At 36.2% G+C, this 20759-nt stretch overlaps 1 protein-coding gene and 1 pseudogene across 1 annotated transcript in view; one reads left to right on the top strand and one right to left on the bottom strand.

The window, feature by feature from the left end:
* The window catches only part of LOC105035504 (uncharacterized), an 81643-nt gene extending 61894 nt beyond the window's left edge, over positions 1-19749 (bottom strand). The window contains 4 exon segments of the mRNA XM_073256670.1: positions 16956-17157; positions 17160-18266; positions 18760-19296; positions 19406-19749. Coding sequence (XP_073112771.1) covers positions 16956-17157; positions 17160-18266; positions 18760-19296; positions 19406-19525 — 1966 coding nt within the window. The 5' untranslated portion in view covers positions 19526-19749.
* Positions 4508-7971, top strand: LOC114913728 (uncharacterized; annotated as a pseudogene).
* Positions 19750-20759: the final 1010 nt, after the last annotated feature.

Here is a 20759-nt window from a genome sequence, read left to right as displayed (position 1 = left end):
AACAAGATTGATTGAAAGGATTGTTAGATAATGTCATCTTATCAATCACGAAATGTTTCTGATTCATGGCATCCACTACAGTTTTCATTAATACTCCTCTTGCTTAATCAATAGAAAGAATCTTGAAAAAAATTCATGTATGAAAATATGGAATCAATTTAAAGAACTCACGCAGAGCTTCAATGTGGTTGGGAAGCTTTTCCTGTTAGATGGTAGATAGATGCATGTGATCTACTAAGTTGCTTGTGAGTTATAAAGGATTGTTTCATTTGAGTATATTTATCATCCTCAAGTGTCTATGGTTCATAGAACCGGAACCGAACCCGTGCCGGCTGGCCCGAATCAACATGGCAAAGAAAGTGGTGGAGAGGAAGAACCAGAGAGGAAAAGAGAAAGAGGGGGGGGGTGACAGAAGGAGAGGGAAGCAGAGGGAGACGTCGACCATGGCCATCGGTGGTGCACCAAGGCCTCCAAAACCCCGAGTCTAAATAGACGAAAATAGAGAGATAGAGGGAGGGAGGGAGAGACTGAAGGGAAGCCAGAGCACTGCGGAGGCCCCCAACCAACCGGATTTTCTTTGAACCTCCATTGGATCAGAACAGGGGGCGACTCGCCCTTATTTCGATCCAGTTTTAATTTACTTTCCCGATCCATCATGAGGGGCAATCCTATTGCCAACTCCATTGTGGATCGAGCGAAAAAAGTAAAACTTGTTCAAAACAAGGCAAGTCACCCCTATTCCAATCTATCGAAGGCCATAGGAGGAAATCCAACCATCTGGGGGCCTCCATATCCCTCCAATCCCCGACGTCTCCCCCTCCATCCATTTCTCCCCCTCCCTTACTCTCTCTCTCTCTCTCTCTATTTTCATCTATTTGGACTCGAGGGAGTCTTGGAGGTCTCGACGGTGCTCCACAAGACACTACCCATCTTTTTCTCTCCTTCCCTTCCCCCTCTCTTGCTCTCTTTCCTTCTCCCTTCGTCCATTTTCGTCGGTGTTCCGAATCGAATGTCCAAACTGCACTGATAAGCTGCCAATACAATTCGACATGACCTAAACAGCCTGGATCGGGGCGATTCAGCAAAAAGTGGTCCATGGTATGCCGCATTAGTCAGTACTAGTGCATACCTAGCATACGAGAGTGTATCTAATGTCAATATGTCGAACCAAACCTTGTACTAGAAGGACCAATATTGTCCAAAGATATTTTTAGTACATGGTCTTGTATTAAGACGGTGAAACTCGCCCACGACTAAGTTTTTAAATACTAGTATTGAGCATTGTACCACTTCAACATGAAACTATATTGTATCGGTAGAGGAACCATGCAATGGGGATGGATCAAGAGAAAGCATGTCGACAATGATAACAAGCAACTATTACTCACATAGTATGGCCAATATGGACTGACACAATCCATCAGGCTAGCTTGAGAGAACCGGTCCCCACACCAAAACAAGTATCATTTTCTAGATGGAAAGGGAATGATACCATTAAATGATGGTATTTAAGTCCTTGCTCAAGAGAGGTATTATAGAGAGTAAACCACCCTATAAAACCATCAAAATTACAACAAAAAAATAAAATTAGTTGCATCAAATTTAAGAAACCTCTAGCAAATAAGACGGTCCATATGAGAAGATCCTCTATAAAAACTAACACCTATATATGAAGAATGGATGCATAATATGACTTGTCATAGAATTGTTTGGAATTACAAGTCAATGCTAATTGTTTTTTTTAGTTTGGATACATTAAAAGACATGTGGAGATATATTGGTGACCAATGGTCATTAGGTAGAGATGTTTCTCATATTTGTCAACCATACTAAACATCACAAAAGATGATGAAGAAAAAGAACATGCTGGTTTAAGTGGGTAAGTACAAAACTGAATCAAATGAGCTCAAGCTAGCTTTCTAGTCCAAGCAGCTAAAACCAGGATTCACCGTACCAGGCCGAACCGCCCGGTACGGGACGTATTGAATCGGACCGACACCCTACCAGTCCAGTTCGGGGAGTTTTTCTGAAAAACCCCTCCGAACCGCACCGAACCGCCCAGTTTGATGCAGTTCCGGTCCATACCGCCCAAAACCAGGCGGTATGAAATGATTCGGCACCGATTCAGCGTGAACGAACCATGCCGACACCTCCACGTCAAAAAGTGGGGAGGGGTGAGGGGGGCAGGGGAGTGGGGCCTAGGCTATTTTTGAGTGGCAGCCCAGTGCCTAGAGTTCTCTGAGAAGTCTCAGAGAACACCCGAAGGTGCTTTGGTCTCAACGAAACCATTGAGACCTCCGAAAGATTAGAAAAAAAGGAAAAAACTCCGTCAAATTGCAGGAGTGGTTCGAGGAGAGGCTGATTTTTGACCGGAGGTAAGATAATGTGATATTCTCTTAGTAAATATTTGATTTTTTTTATTTTTGTTGTTAAAAATAAGATAAGAATGAGGAAGTATGAAAATAAGATGAAATCATGCCAAAATTGTGATTTTGGTATGATTTAATTATATGTGAAAGATGTTTGGAAGATCTACATGATGACACCAAAATTGTTAATTTTTGATAATTAAATATTTTTATATATTTATTCATTATAAAATTAATAAAAAATTAAATTTAAAGAAAAAAATCAAAGTTTTGGAATCATGTTTAGAATAATTCAAGCTACTTAAATCTAACCTCGAAATTTTTTTGAAATATTTGAAATTAAAAAATATTTTTATAATTATTTAAACAAATAAAAAATATATTATAAAATATAAAAATATAAAAATAGTGTTATATTTTAGTTAATTTAAAAATATTATTTGAAGCATATAATATATTTATTTTGAATTTATAATTTTTAAAATTATTATTGAAATTATTTTAAATTTATATATAATTTTTTTAATTATCATTAAACTATCATATTTTGTTATACTTGCAGATATTTATAAGAAAAAAATTTAAAGCATAATGTTTGTTGACTTTAATTAATCAACTATTTTTTAACATATATTTATTTATACATAAATTATTAAAAAATAAAAAAATAAAAAAATTAAAGTTTGGTATGCAATTGAGAATAATGTTTAGAATGATTCAAGCAAATGAAATATTTGAATCTAACTTGGGATTTTTTGAATTTTTTTTTGTAAATATTTAAATAGTAAAAATTATTATCAAATAAAAAATATACAAAATTGGTGTTATATTACAGTTAAATCAAAATAATTATTTGAAACACATAACATTTTTTTTTGAATTTATGAATTTTTATTTTATATATAATATATTTTTAATAATTATTAAACTACCGTATTTTGTTATTCCTGCAGAAATGAGTAAGAAGAAAGATCCAGAGCATGACATCAATTGGGATCATGGCAAGATGCTCTCGGCTCGACATCTTTGGAGATGCAAATGGTGCAACACAGAGTTCAAAAGAGGAGGGGTGACTAGGTTGAAGCAGCACCTAGCTGGTAATTATCCTGATGTGTCCATGTGTCAAAAATGTCCACAAGAGGTTTGACAATTGATGAAAAAATACTTTGTTGATTCGAAAGCAACGAAAGAAAGGGCAAAATAGAAAAGGACTAAAGTAGACCGTCGAGCTGCAAAGCCACCTTCTTATCATTGAGCATCGTTGGGACTATCAGATGGATAGAGATTTAAAATACAACGTTTGTTGACTTTAATTAATCAACTATTTTTTAACATATATTTATTTATACATAAATTATTAAAAAATAAAAAAATTAAAAAAATTAAAGTTTGGTATGTAATTGAGAATAATGTTTAGAATGATTCAAGCAAATGAAATATTTGAATCTAACTTGGAATTTTTTTAAATTTTTTTTGTAAATATTTAAATAGTAAAAATTATTATCAAATAAAAAATATACAAAATTAGTGTTATATTACAGTTAATTCAAAATAATTATTTGAAACACAATATTTTTTTTTGAATTCATGAATTTTTATTTTATATATAATATATTTTTAATAATTATTAAACTACCGTATTTTGTTATTCCTGCAGAAATGAGTAAGAAGAAAGATCCAGAGCATGACATCAATTGGGATCATGACAAGATACTCTCAGCTCGATATCATTGGAGATACAAATGGTGCAACACAGAGTTCAAGAGAGGAGGGGTGACTAGGTTGAAGCAGCACCTAGCTGGTAGTTATCCTGATGTGTCCATGTGTCAGAAATGTCCACAAGAGGTCCGACAATTGATGAAAAAATACTTTGCTGATTCGAAAGCATCGAAGGAAAGGGCAAAATATAAAAGGACTAAAGTAGACCGTCGAGCTGCAAAGCCACCTTCTTATCATTGAGCATCGTTGGGACTATCAGATGGATAGAGATTTGCATCTAGTCGGTAAGCATGTATTCAAAAATATTTTAAAATATTTTTTCGCAGCATGCTTCTAAAAGTGTACTTAATCAGTCTTGAAATTTATATTCAGTTTATTATTTGAATCCGAGATTTCAGTATACCATTCTCGGGATAGATATGGACAACGAGCTTCTTGTTGCTCTTCGTAATGTCATATATAAGATGGTGCCCGATCTAGAAATCTTATCGTTGTGTCTGCAAGAGGTATGTTAGTTTAAAACAGATGTGATTATTCAACTGAATTCGATCTGTACTCAATGATATATTTATAAATTTAATAAATATATTTTCTTTCAGATGAAATAGTTTAGAGAAAGATTAGACAGTTTTGGAGTCCCATCAGCTGTCGTAAGCAAAAAGCAGATGAATCCAGATAAATTAAATATCAATAATGAGCAGCATAGATTGATATGTAATTTTGCTTAATAATATCATCAAATTTGATATGTAATTTTACTTTTGCAGCTGAATGATGGATTCATTTTGGAATGTCAGCAGAAAATTTGAGACGTGTGGCTATCCGTATTCTTTCTCAGACGGACTCTGCTAGTGGCTATGAGCGCAATTGATCGACTTTCGTCCTTATCCACAACAAATAGAGAAATCGTCTGATACAAAAACACCTCAATAATCTTGTATATGTTCACTACAATCTGAGATTGAGGCTAAAATGCATTCAGAAGGAAATATAGTTGAAGTACACTGATCCGACGCTAGATGATTATGCTGACGAGGACGACGATCCGATCATCGGATGGCTTGCAAGTCAGCAGCAGGAGCCAAAGCTTGATGAGCCGGGGTCCCCTCCATGACTAGCCAGTGTGGTAGCTGGGGAGATCAGGGTGGATCCAGGGCAATGGGCAGAAAAAAATATTCCACATAAGGTTCCAGCTGATCAACCACAGTCTGAGGGGACACAAAGGACTCATTCATCACATGACTCAATATCTGATACATCTTCCCAGAGGTTCGAGCGACAGATGTATAGACGAAGTCGGCAGTCAGCAAGAAGTCATCCATCCTCCCAATCACAGAAAACTCAGTCACAGAGGGGCACAAGAGGGGGAAAAGAAAAGACAGTTGCACATGCACCACTCTCGAGAGTACAAGAGCTATCTGGCTCAGATTCGGACACTAGGGAGAGTAATGATGATACAGGTAGGAGTAGCCATGGATCTGATGATCAGAAAGGAACAGAAGAACAGGAGACCACTATTTATAAGACACAACCACGGGATGATATTCGATTCACCGATAAGTCCCAGTTTACACATGCCACACAAGATAGAGATCATGGTGAACGAGTCGGTAGAGACCGTGGGGAGCCGATTTCATATAGACGACGGGCTTCTAGAAATCGTCCAGCACACGATGCAGCTGCCTTATGATCATCCTCGCATTATAGATCATATTATCCGCAGCTACCTTATGATCCATATGGATATGGTGCATCCGAAGTATTGTCTTCTAGTGTTTACTACCCTATGCAGCCTGGAGCATCTTACGAATCAGATTTTGCTACCGACATATTTGGATGGGCTCCTCCACAACCGTACCATCATCCTAAGGATACTTCTCTGAGCCAGAGTTTCAGTGAGAGATCTGAGATATCTTACAATCTAGAGAGGATGCCTTATGGGATAAATATTCAAGAGTATGGTGCAGCTTGGATAGAGGGTTGGACTGATGTCCCTCCCGATTATGTTGATCATCCAGATATCTACGAGCATCACAGACACTCAACGAAAAATTAAATGCAGAGTAAATCTTGAGGTTGGTATATTAGTTATTGTGCTTTGTACTTCAATGTTTAAACATATTCTAATGCATATTTTGTATATTTTTTTTAAATTTTAAGATGACATAGTTGTAATATAATGTAAATAAATATATATTTGAAATTTTGGATCAAGAGTCTTGTACCGCTATCTAACTCAAAATTGAACCCAAATATGTCAATAATATGCAATATAATGCAAATTTGGGGTTGTATTTATGAATTATTAACTTGAACACGCAAAAAAAAATGAAAAGGAAAAAAAAATTTGTACCGATACCAAATCGGTACACCGAAGCGTACCGTGTGTCGATACCATGGTTTGTCGTACCGGGTCGAACCGCCCGATACGGGGCGTACCGAGCCGGACCGATCCCTTACCGATCCGGTTCGGGCCTGTTTTTCGAAAAACGACCCCGAACCGCACCGAACTGCCCGGTTCGGTGCGGTTCGGGCCCATAACGCCCGAAACCGAGCGGTACGGCTCGATTCGCCGTCTGTTCGGGGTGAACCGAACTGTACCGCCAAGGAGACCATTTCACATGGGGGAGGAGGGAAGGTAGGGGCCTTTTCATGTGGTTGGGGGGAGAGAGGGGGGAGAGAAATGGGCGTGGCCCACTTCACATGGGGGGAGGGCTTGGTGCTTTAATAAGCACCAGGCCTTCAGTGTTCTTTGAGAGTTCTCAAAGAACACCCATGGCCGTGAGCAACTTAATCGTTGAGACCTCCAAAAAATTAGAAAAGAAGACAAAATTTCATGAAATTGGAGTGATTTGAGAAGAGACTGATCTTTAGCCAGAGGTAAGATAATCTGTTATTTTGTTAGTAAATATTTTTTTTTTATTTTTGTTGTTAGAAATAGGATAAAAATGAGGTAAAATAAAAATATGAGAAAATCATGTCAAAATCTTATGATTTTGGTATGATTTAATTATATATAATAGATTTTTGAAAGATCTACACGATGACACCAAAATTATTAATTTTTATTAATTATATATTTTTTAAATATTTTTAAATATTTATTATTTAAAAATTAAAAAAAAATAAATTTTTGGGAAAAAAATTAGAGTTTGGAAATTATGTTTAGAATGATTCAAGCTACTTAAATCTAATTTCAAATTTTTTTTTCAAATATTTAAAATTAAAAAATTATTTTTTAATTATTTAAATTAAAAAATTTAATTATAAAATAAAAAATATATAAAAATAGTGTTATATTTTAGTTAATTTAAAAATATTATTTGAAGCATATAACATATTTATTTTGAATTTATAAGTTTTAAAATAATTATTAAAATTATTTTAAAATTATATATAATTATTTTAATTATCATTAAACTATCGTGTTTTGTTATACTTGCATATATTTTAATTATATATATATACTACAGACGATCTTGCACGTGGAGTAGGGTCAATGGATGTATTTGGATCGTCCTCGCATTATGGATCCTATTATCCACAGCCACCTTATGATCCATATGCATATGGTGCATCCGAGGCATCATCTTCTAGTGGTTATTACCCTATGCAGCCTGGAGCATCTTACGGATCAGATTTTGCTACTGGCATATTTGGATGGGCTCCTTTATAATCGTACCATCATCTCGAGGATACTTCTCAAAGTCAGAATTTTAGCGAGAGGTTTAAAATGTCTTATAATTCAGAGAGGATGCCTTATGGGATGACGAATATTCGAGAGTACGGTGCAACTTGGCTAGAGAGTTGGACTGATATCCCTTCAGACTACGCTGATGATCCAGACATCTACGAACGTCACAGACACTCGACAAGAAATTAAATGCAGAGTATATCTTAAGGTTCGTATATCAGTTATTGCGCTTTGTACTTAAATATTTAGATACATTTTAATGCATATTTTATATATTTTTTCTTTAGTTTTAAGATGACATAATTGAAATATAATGTAAATAAATATATGTTTGAAATTTTGGATCAAGAGTCTTTGTACCGCAACCTAACTCCAAATTGAACCCAAATATGTCAATAATATGCAATATAATGCCATATTGAAGTTGTATTTATCAATTATTAACTTCAAAAATCCAAAAAAAAAATTTAAAAATCGAAAAAAATATTATGTACCAGTACCGGATCGGTATGCCTCGGCGTACCGTGTGTCGGTACGGTACGGTACCGATATCGTACCATACTGGTCCAGCACCGGCATGCCGTCCGATACGGTACAGCGAACCTTGATCGGTACGGTATGGTACCAGTACCATACCATACCGGTCCGGCACCGATACGCTGTCCGGTACTGGTATAGGGAACCTTGGCTAGAATGGTCCAACATTGATAAACTACAAGGTCTTAGGAGCTTTAATTCATGCATAGAGACTATTTCCACCTTTCGCTTGCATGACATCCTAGTCATAATAAGGAAATCTTACCACTGCACTAAGCCCCACCCTCATAGCAACTTGTAAGAGTAAGTTGGCAAAAAGCAACCATTTTTTATTCTCATTGCTTTGGAGGAAAACAATAGTCATAAATGGTAAAAAGCAATCCACATACTGAATTAACAACCTAGACATGCTTCAAAAAAATGTACATTATAGCAAGTAAACTGAGTATTATAGACCATCAAAAGAAAATAATATTAGGGGAAAGAGAAAAATAAGACTTCAAATTTAAGACTCGAACTCTCCACAAACCAAGACTTCAAATCTCATGCCGATTGGGATGGAAAAAGGTTCTAAAGCTGTTAAAGAACTAAGAGGAGATATGGGAGCACAAACGCCCAATACCTAACATAAATCACACATTTGTTCCTTGATCCACAAAAGAAATGGTACTATACATGGAGGGCATTGGACCTTTCGGATGCCCTATGAACATTGCTTTCCACATCATATTCATCATATATGGATACTTAGACCCTTTCCATGGGATACCTATGAGAAACAAAATTTTAAAAAAATAGGGATTCGTCCATCAACTTACACATGAACCTAATCTAAGTAATCGTAATTCCAAAAATAATTTATTACAATTGATGATATTTGTAAGTCTTAACATGTATATAGAAGATCGAAGAAAGTTGGTCACAAAAATAGAGGCTTAACACTAGTCCATTTGAATTTTTGCACTAAAGCTATAATTATGACCATGGATTCAAATTTATGTTATTGATGAAGTGAAGATTTATGATCAATGCTGGCACTAGAAACGGAATAGCCCACTAGCTTAAGTTTGTGAGGACAATCAATTAATTAAACATGGTAGTAAAGCTAAGGCTTGCTGGAGGTCATGCATTCAACTCCCATACAGTTTATAAGAGCTCTATATGTACAACACAGCATGCTAAGATTAGAGCTTCGATACCATAAAACTTCATTAGATCTAGATCCAATGATTAGAGAAAACAGTCTATTTCATGTTCTTTAATTTGCTGTAATCTCCTTCAGAAGAGACCTAGAAGATTAAGAGAATAACAACAAAGGTACAAGAACAAGGAAAAAGAGAAATAAGGCAGGCAATTGGAGAAGAGAATACAGATGATTGATTCGATACTATTCCAATAGCCAAGTCATTAGCATATAGTTATCACACATCCAATCTGTATAACTAGCTTCTAATTTCTTTCTTAAGAGGATCTTCTGAAAGATACTTTAGCTCTTCATACAAGAACAAGGAAAATTAGAAATAAGGCAAACAAGTGAAGAAGAGAATAGAGATGATTGATTCAATATTATTCCAATAGTCAAGTCATTACCAAATAGTTATCAAACATCCAATCTGTATAACTAGCTTTTGGTTTCTTACAAGGACCTTCTGAAAGATACTTCAGCTTGCTCCTGGACCCCAAGAATACCTTAACAAACTGAGTCCAAAGCAATAATTTCTCACATTATGTTTGATAGATGTAATCTGCAACCCTGCAGCTTCTATAGAAGCCATTGGTATAGGTTTGCCATCAACAAAATCAGATATAAGATGTATAGTTGTGCGAGGTTTGCAAAAAAGGCACCAAGAACTGTACTAATACATTACTGGTTTGACATAGTACGGTACGATCATTATGGTACAATGGACATAACCGGGACAAGCTTCTTTCAATACTTCTACATCACTCCTATCTCTGAAATAGGGCAATATGAGTAGGTACTGGGTGATACAAGGTGGTTCTATTTGGTTTGTATACTAAACCGAACCTCACTACCAACATGTTACAATCATATGGGATGTGTAACAGCCCAGGCTTTTATTTTTCAAGTGTTTGTTGGTCTAGACCGGTCATTGGGCCGTCTCCATATGTCTTGGACATGTGAGAGGAGAAAGACTCCCGATGGGAGTCTATCTCCCCGGGCTCCGGTGAAAGCCCTAGGATTCAGCCTATAAAGACCTTCCCCCCTCATCTTTAAGCACCTCACCGATGAGTTCCAAGTAATTGCCACAAGATTTTCCCTTCTTCATCACCACAACTCGACCACTGTCTCATTAAGGGATACCATCAAAGACCCACATTGGAGTCGAGGTATTGCTCTTCCCCTTAAGGATCTTCTTCTTCTTTGTTTTGTCGATGACCACAGCCACCAAACTTGATACAACCGACCAATCACCAGATTTAGTAGAATAAGGACATCCCCTGATTCCCTTGATTCTTGTTTCTTCTTCTTCTTTGTTTCACCATGAGTTGGGACCAAAGCTCTGGTCTTTGGATGCTGGCCGATGTGCCGGAACACATGAGTTTCCCCTACTTGGGTTGATGTCCTGAGTCTTGATGGCTCTTATTCATTTCACCATTGCCGGCCACTATGGTCATTGCTACCATCGTGGTCTTCACCAAAGGCCGGAACTTAAGTAGACGCCGCTATCACCACTGACTATTGGCACTACCTACATCTTGATCAACCACGAGCCCTCCCTGAATCCCAAATTTTTCTTTCTTCTTTCTTTCCTCTCTATGTTTTCTCTATTTCTCTCTCTACATGTTTTAGTGGACCCAATGGAAGGTTTGAGAGTTCTACTTTGTGGATCTTAGGTTAATCCAATGAGGGATCCTGAAAGTTATTGCGAGCTATCACCGATCTCATTGGCCTCCACTCCAGCCTTCATTGGCCATTCATTGGCCCATTATTGACAATCTCTAACTTGTTATCTTTTCCTTGATTGGACATCTATTTATTGATTTGGAGAATTTGGTTTGATTGATTAACACCACTAAACGCCGCTATCCAGCTAGCTTCATCCTTCTTCTTATGTCCAACTTCTCATGATTAACACTGATTTTGTGTGGAGGTGCGATCAATTGGACAAGAAGATGTTAAGCAAGGAGATTTATGTTCTGATACCTACATCAAGGTAAATCATGAATTTCCTTATTTAATTAGTCATGAATAAGGTAAGGTCAAGAAATTAAGGATAAGAGTGACTTAGGCATCAAGAATTTTGAATCAGGAACTTAGCAATGATTTGTCAATTATTACTGCAAAAGATTGATCATAGATAAGTCATTTTATATTGATTTTTAATTGGACATGTTAGGTATGGACAGATAGCATGGCATCTAAGTTGGTCGCTGATAAAGACAAGAATCCTTGTACATGATCATGATCATATACATTATTTATAGCTTTGTATTGTTGGATTTGCAACGTTGGTTTTGTATCCTTGGATTTGGATTGATGAATTCAGCTTGCATGAGACAATCATTTTTATATGATTTTTTGGCATAAGTATATTATATGTTGACCATATATGTGTATCATTGATTAATGATATGATTATATAGCTATAATATGCTTATCATGAATATACTATTAAATTAGAATTTATTTGATAAAATCAACATGGAAAACACAAATGGATAAGAAAGATTTGGACCAACCTCGTCACATGGATAGCCTCCACGAGCTTATACAGTTATACATGAGATAGCCTCTACATGCTTATGCATGGGATAGCCTTTAAGGACTATCGCATAAAAATTTTATCAATCATGGGCTAAGACATGATCTTAGTCTAAAGTTGGAAAGTAAAAGATTATCAAATCTGGAATTGTGATAAGAGAGCAGATGACAAGATACATGAAACCAATGCTGAATAAAAGGTTTCACCCATTAGCATATCGTGACATATCTCTTTCCGTAAGATGGATGTTTGATACATATTATATAGATATTTGAGTTATTATGAACATTTGATGTGATATTTCATGCTTTATATTTTCACTCTAATATTCTTTATTGCTATTTGCAGAGCCTTCGTTTGACACGTGTATCTATCTTGGGGGAGGCCATTGAAGACCTCGATGCTAGGTCAGGGAGGGCAGCATGGCTGTAGGCGTCAATGATAGCGGCCAACGAGTCCAACAAAAGAGGGAGGGAGAGGGTTCACACATCGGCGGCAAGGGACCAAAGGTGGGGCTAGGTGGGCATGGACAAGGGGGAGGAGGGCGTCAAACTTGACGGCGAAGTGGTGAGAGCAAGCCCTGGAGCAATGGAGGGTGAGGGGGCAACGGTGGTGGTGGCACGAATGACGTGGAGGACATGGTCTAGGGTGGGAGGGTAGAGGTGGAGGCAATTCAGGGTGCACTCTAGGTAGCAGTCGCGCCGGACGATACTGATGATTTGGTGGACCACGACGAAGTAGGTGTCATTCGCTGTTGGGTGCCAGCAAGGCAGAAAGGTGGCAAGGCGGCAGTGGAGAAGGGCCGGAGGGAGGATGGGCATCGATAGAAAGAGAGTAGTGGACTAGAGAGTGAGCAAAGCATTTGGTTGGCTGCTAGGCAAAGAAAGCTGCCGACACTAAGAACATCATTCCAAGTCATATACAAATCTTGCAACTAATTGCCAGTTTTATTTGATATGCAGTTATTTAAAATGGAGGCTTCTGCATTGGCACAACCGCTGTATGAAACATGCAAGCTTGACCGTGATAATATAACAAAGACCTTATTTCGAAAAAAAAAAAACGATCTGATCGGAACTCATCTTTCTCCTTGATAGCTTGAGTTTGAGAGGAATTTGGATGCAAATTCCTCACGATGACAATATACAAAATCCTTATTTCGAAAAAAAAATACGATGGAAGAAGGATGAGTCTAATCAAGACTCATCTTCCTCCTCAGCAGATCAAGTTTGAGAGAAATTTGGGTGAAAATAGAACTTCTAAACTCCAATTTACATCCATCCCAAGTTCCCCTCCCCTCGTCAGTTCTCGATTTTCCACTACCAAGCACATCGGACTCTATTTCCCTTTTTATTTTCTATGCTTATCATCACTGTCCACCAAAAGTTATGGACAAATCTCAAAGAAAACAAAGTAAATAACCTTTGAATGCCTCACTAACCTTTCTCTCTACCATTCTTAGCCCAAAGACCATTGATTCTAGCCAGCAATCATGGATTTTCTTGAAAAACTTGGTCTCTAAATTCTCCTATTTTCCATGATTTTATGGATCTTTTCCAGCACTGTCCTTGCCACTGATGACCAAATCAGAGTCAGCTGTCACACCATCATGGTCTGCTCTTCTGATCATAAGCGCCATCGCCCGGGGGACCCTCCCCTACTTAGAAATAAGAGGGGAGATGGATCCTCTATTCCGTGGAAGAAGAGAGGAAGAAGGGTGAAAGAAAAAGAAAGGAAAAAAAAAGAGGGAAAAAGGAAAAAAAAAAGAAGGATTTCACAGGATCCCTATTTATTCTAAAAAAAGAAGATAACAATGAAGATCCTTGATTATTGTGAAGATGAAGGAAGAAAGAAAAAAAAAGGAAAAAAAGAAAAAGAGAACAAGAGAACAAGAAAAAGAAAGGAAAAAAAAAAGAAAGGAAGGATTTCACGAGATCCTTGATTATTCTAAAAAAGAGGGTAAAGTGAAGATCCTTGAATATTGTGTGTTCTACTATAGAGAAACATAGTTTTTTTTATGTTTTTTCTTCTTTTTTTTTTGTGACTCATTGAGTCTTGATAGTTAAATAAGGAACCCAAGAGCAATGATTGAGATCCGCTAGCTGAAAAATGAAAGATAGTTATCCTACGTGGTAACAATATATGACAGGATTAATTACAAACCATTTTTTTGGGTAGTATTGATTAATTATAAACTTTCAATTGCCTCTCATATTCAAAGAATTGACACCGATTATAGACACCAATCTTAAGGGGAGGATCAAAGAAGTAAAAAAAGAGATGGAAAAAAAAAGATTTTTAAAGTTTAGAAACCTAAACATTTTTTTTTAAAAAAAAGAAGATTTTTAAAGTTTAGATCTCCAAAATGTCAGTAATGGAAAAAAAAGAAAGATTTTTAAAAAAAAAAGTTAAAGAACAAAATAGTAAGAAATGATGAGCTTATGAAGGGGCTTTGCGAAATCAAGGTCGTCGATCTTCATAGATTTGTCTGATAACTTATAATCCACGCTATGCACAAAATATCATTTTTTTATTATTTTAATTATTTTAAAAATACATATATAATAGATATAATACAATAGATAAATAAAATAAAATATTTTTTTAAAAAAAATTGCATCCTGTGCATCTCGTGGGGTTAAAAGATAGTTATATTATTATATTGATATGGACGTGCAGAGATTCCTACTGATCTGTAAAGCTCACACTTTTTCGTTCCTTTTTTTTAGAGTTATAGAATGCTTATTCTTGATTATGGTTCGGATCACGAGTCAAAAGATTGAATAGATAGAGCATCATTGATATCGATTGGATGACTGAATTTTATAATTATACAAGTTTTCTTTATTTGTTATAAATTGAATCATTATTATTTACAGATATTGAGATTATAATAAATTTTCGGACCTTGTATATTCTCTAGGATCTTGCCTTAGGGAGTGCGGCCGTCTCGCATGGCCAACCCAAGTGTTGGATTCAGGGCATGACAAGACGATACGAGTCAAATGGCATAAATTGGTTGCAACTGGAGGATAGGAGACCACCGTTTATGAGACACAGCCACAGGATGATATTCGATTCACCGATGAGTCTCAGTTTACGCATGTCACACAGGATAGGGATCATGGTGGACGAGTCGGTAGAGATCGTGGGGAGTCGATTTCATATAGACGATGGGCTCCTAGAGATCGTCCAGCACATGATGCAGCTGCGGACGATCCTACATGTGGAGTAGGGTCCATGGACATATCTGGATCATCCTCGCATTATGGATCCTATTATCCACAGCCACCTTGTGATCCATATCATATGGTGCATCCGAGGCATCATCTTCTAGTGGTTACTACCCTATGCAACCTGGAGCAGCTCCAGGATCAGATTTTGTTACTGGCATATTTGGATGGGCTCCTCCACAACCGTAACATCATCTCGAGAATACTTCTCAGCGTCAGAATTTTAGCGAGAGGTCTGAGATATCTTATAATCCAGAGAGAATGCCTTATGGGATGATGAATATTCGAGAGTACGATGCAGCTTGGCTAGAGAGTTGGACTGATATCCCTTGAGACTATATTGATGATCCAGATATCTACGAGCGTCACAGACACTCGACAAGAAATTAAATGCAGAGTACATCTTAAGGTTCGTATATCAGTTATTGCGCTTTGTACTTAAATATTTAGATACATTTTAATACGTATTTTATATATTTTTTCTTTAGTTTTAAGATGACATAGTTGAAATATAATGTAAATAAATATATGTTTGAAATTTTGGATCAAGAGGCTTTGTACCGCAACCTAACTCCAAATTGAATCCAAATATGTCAATAATATGCAATATAATGCCATATTGAAGTTGTATTTATCAATTATTAACTTTAAAAATAAAAAAAATAAAAATCGAAAAAAATTTTGTACCGGTACCGGACCGGTATGCCAGGGCGTACCGTGTGTCGGTACGGTACGGTACCGTACCGTACCATACCGGTCCGGTACCGACACGCCGTCCGGTATCGGCACGCCGTCCGATACCGGTACAGCAAACCTTGAGAACATTACCACAAACTATTGAGTATCAAAGTTTATATATAATCAAAATTATAAAAGAAAATTCACTAGACAACATTTTAGAATGTACACATTCAATTAATGGAAAATTATTGCAGTATTAATCATTCATGTCACAATTAGAAAGAGTTGAACATGCTTCTAAAAGTTTCTACATACCTATCTAGGTAATATGATAGCGTGTTTGGCACATGCAATTTTGGTTTGAGCAAACAGAATAAAGAATTACTTACCAAAAAAAATAGAATAAAGAATTTATGTCCTATGACACAAAAGGAACAATTTATCAGGAGTAAGTATGATAAATAAACTCCTAACTTTATATGAAGCATTTCTTTCTCCCTCAAAGGGTATATATAGAGAGATGTATTATGAAAAGATGTAAATATTAAACAGTAGGCAGGCCCACTCAATGACTTCACCATTAAGATTAAAGAACTCTAGTTGGGTGGAAATGAAAAGGTAGATGGGTGTGCATTTTAATTGGTAAAAAGTTCAAAATGGTCTTCATTGGAAAAGGTATTTGACAATTAATTAGAATAGAAGTTATTATCTGATAACAACATATAATTAACTGAAATCTGACATACAAATATGACAAATATTAAAGGTCATGTTTTTAGTTACGAGGTTTGAACAAGTTGCTAGCTTCCAAATCATGTAAAGCTATCATTGATCGAAGAAACACAGAGCCAATGAAAGGCCTATACTCTAAATATTGAATAAAGAAAAATAATTCATCGAAAAAAAACAAAAAACAAATCTGCTTTTGAACCATGTAATAGGAAACTCGACACAACAGCACAAATGAGATTCTATTACACTCCAGATTACCTACCTTTAAGAAGACTCATAATGATTTTGCATATAACAGCTGCTTCAATCAAATTTTTCCATCCTTCATTTTGTTCATCGAGTGATTCTTTTCCATCAGAAACATCAAAAAATGAGAATGGAGCAGAAATACAATCTGGAAGACTAAGTTTCTTGATGTTTCCATCCATAGTTTTTGGACTATCTACAAGCTTCCAGTTGAAAAACCTAACCTCTTATTTGGGAAATAACTTATTTCAGGATGCATCCTGTATTGTACCTCACTAGCCCTATCATTAACCTCACTAGCCCTATCAGCTATTAGTACATCAAAAGGGCCTATACCGCGAATCGATTTCAGTTTATGTGACTGAGGTACAGGACAGAAAATGAGACCTGCATGCTTCAGACAGAGATGCTCATATAATGGTTTTCCTGCATTAATTGGTAACCATAGTGTATCAATTAGATCATTCAGAATCTCAAGGCAGTAATCTCTTGCTCTGCTAAGTGTCCAACCATTCTTTTCCAAGTATCTTTCCTCCACTTCATTTCCAGTAAAGAGCATCACCGGCTTGAGTTTTACCGAATCATCACACAAAATACTCCACATAGAATCTATGAGGTTCAGCAGAGAAGATAAATTCTTCAACTCCAAAACTGAAAATAAGGTATGGGGAAGGTATTTCAGCAACAACTGTATGCAATTTTTAAATGGAAATGCAACAGCAGCAAATCGACCTTTCTGTATCTCCAGATAACCAGCTAAAAGGTCATTTTGTTCAAACTCTAATAATATATCATTTTTTGAGAAAAAGTTTTCTAAAAGATCAATCATTAAAGACATATGCTTCTTCCACCCGCTTGTGGCTGAAAAGCATGGTTCTAGAAGGATAAGACGATCCTCTAAGAGTACATCAGCAAAACCATTAGAAATATAAAGCTTTTCAGCATGTTCATCTCCTAATACTACAAAATCTGACAATGGCCATTCAGGAAAAATTCCTTTAGATGCATTGCCACTACACTGCCCAACAAGATTCCAAAAACGTTGGACAACCTCAAAAGTAGAAAATGTGGTTAGAGCACAGACAACAACTTTAACTTTCCTTTGCAATGCCATCCAACAAATTATGCTGATAATTTCAGTTTTACCGGTACCAGGATATCCAGATATTGTATTTATAGAAAACAAATTACAGCCTCTGATGGTAGAAAGCACACGGCATATGGCTTTAGTCTGTGATTCATTCAGCTCAACAGGCTGAATCTCCCGTAGCAGATTTCCACTGAGAGTATTTTCCGCATGCAGAGAACATGGCCAAGCCTTGGCAACCTGCAGTTACATGCAATGCATGAACAAAGTCATCATTCCTAAGTGCCAATGAAATATGACATGAAAGTTTCAGAAATAATACGAAACTCAAATCCAGTGCAAAGCACTGGAAAGAAGAAAGTGGCATATAAGTGCGTATATAATGGAGCTCAGTCAAGGTCCCAAAAAGTAATCCAACATGCTACGTAAACACCTTAAGCAATGAAAACAGATACGTCTTACTGCATAACTTGAGTATATAAACATACATACAAACATAAAAATTCATTGTCCCTAGCACATCTATTGCATATCAAGCCAGTCTCAGACCAATAAGGACAAAATGGACAGCATATGGTGATTCTCATGTAGCATAATAAAGGTAAAATTCTCCAAGATAAAGACTTTCCCACCAACAAATTAAGGTAAAACTAGATTGATTTATCCACAATAAGGAAGCATTACAGAAGAAATGGCAATGAAAAACAGAGCTATGAGTAGATCAATTTCTTACCATACCGTCAGCGCACAGAATCTGTTTGATCAAGTTCAAATTAGCATTCGGATCATCAACATTTACATTCATGGCATTCCAAACGTGGCTTTTATTTGCAATATTCAACAAAAAGATTGCAACAAATGACAAATCAGTGGTCTTAACCGTAAAACCCATAAATGCACCTAATCTTGCCATGAAATGCCTCTCCTCATATTTTTCGCTAACAAAAGCCAAGCAATTGAATGTACCAAACTTCTTCAAATCTGAAACGTCTTTTGGCACCATAATTGTCAATAGAACAAGATCACCTTCCCTTGGTGTATAAGGCTTCCTGCCCACCACGCTGTCACCAGACCATCTAAACCCAACAAGATTGTTGGGTGCAAACTCCATTTGTTGGTGAGCTTTCTCAATATTTACATCTATACGAGGAGAATCAGCAATGGAATTCAAGCAAGAGGCCAATCGAGCCCTCGTCTCCTCAACGAACGGGTATCTGAATGACTCGAAGTAATGATTCAGAGACACAAATGTCTCAGGTATTTTCTTGATCTAGAAAACCATAGAGCAAGTCAGAAAAGTTACCAAAAAGATAAAAAGAGCGCGGCGAACAAATAAAGAGCAAATGAAAAAAATACTTGAGAATTTAATATAAAACTACCTGGTGTTTGAGAAGATCTTCGTTGAGCACATCATCCATGGACCACTTGAGAACAACATCAGAGAGTTCTCGCTTCTTCTTGAAAGCTCCAAAAGGTAATGCCATGTCAAAGCTAAACATAAAAATAAAAAACGAGTATTAGAAGAGAAATGCAAGAACCAGAGATAAGAGAGGATTTTAATCTGGACAATGTCATTGGTGCTGTTCTTATCGAATGCAAGAGCACGATTCACCTCTTTTCCTATTCTTTATTAATTTTTTGTCCCCAACATTTAACAAATTAAGGTATTCCTCTTGCTTTTTTTTTTTTCTTTCTTTCTTATTAGCAGAATATAAGCAATTTATTTCTTCTTTTCGCATTCAAATGACAAATCTACGAGAAAATAATGCAAAGTAAAATAAGAACAATTTCAAAAAACAAAAAGAGAGAGAGAGAGGGAGAGAAGAAAAGGGATAAAAGAAAAGCAAACAAATGAAAAAATAATATCACATCCAACCTCTGTAATGGACAGACCAACATAGAACAGGCGGCGTACAGAATGGCTTGTTGGATTTCGTTTTCTTTTTTTCTTTTTGGTTTGTTTTGTACTTCCGTTCGGTTTTTTATTGAGCATTTATAGTGTGGGAGGAGAAGCAGCATATTGGCGGCCGATGAGAAGCAGAATACATCGTAGAGTCGGTTGGGGAACACGAAGCGTAAAGGAGAAGTGGAAGGGTCATTTCATATCAGATAATGCTTCTCTTCCCGCGTCCTTTCGAGGATTCCATGCGCGTGCCTCGGGACGGCATATTCTACATCTCCTCTACTTTTTTTTTTTTTAAATTAATGTTGAGAGGATTTTTTTTTTTAATTTCATTACACTGAAAACAGTTATGGGCCGCACGGCTGATTTAATCCATCAATCCGGATTAAAAATTGGCGTATATTTATGATCGATCTTTGAGTTTGTGTATAACAATAAATTCAATAAATTAGACCTGAATTTTTTAAAACTTACTATAAAAATTATTTATTTGAATTTTTCTAACCATAAAAAAATTTTAATCTAATTTTGATAAAGACTGAACAGGGACAATAAAATTTTAAACACCGTGAAGGAGTTGCAATACCACCAAGCCAAGCAGCATATTAGCTCGAACAAATAAAATTATACAATTGTTTCCCTACTTAGAAAATTATTGTTTGGAAAAACTTATTCTAGTTTTATTACACCGTGCATTGCTCATGCAGGTGTTATTCTCATGGCCTAAAAGTTATATAATTTTTCTAATTTTTTATTAATATTTTATAATATATGATTTTTTATCCTAATGGCTAAGTGGTACCTAAAGATTTTTTTTCGAACAGTATTTT

Source organism: Elaeis guineensis, chromosome 4, assembly GCF_000442705.2.
Source record: "Elaeis guineensis isolate ETL-2024a chromosome 4, EG11, whole genome shotgun sequence".
Taxonomy (NCBI): domain Eukaryota; kingdom Viridiplantae; phylum Streptophyta; class Magnoliopsida; order Arecales; family Arecaceae; genus Elaeis; species Elaeis guineensis.
Note: the sequence above shows the minus strand (reverse complement) of the source record. Positions and strands in the feature narration are given on the sequence as shown.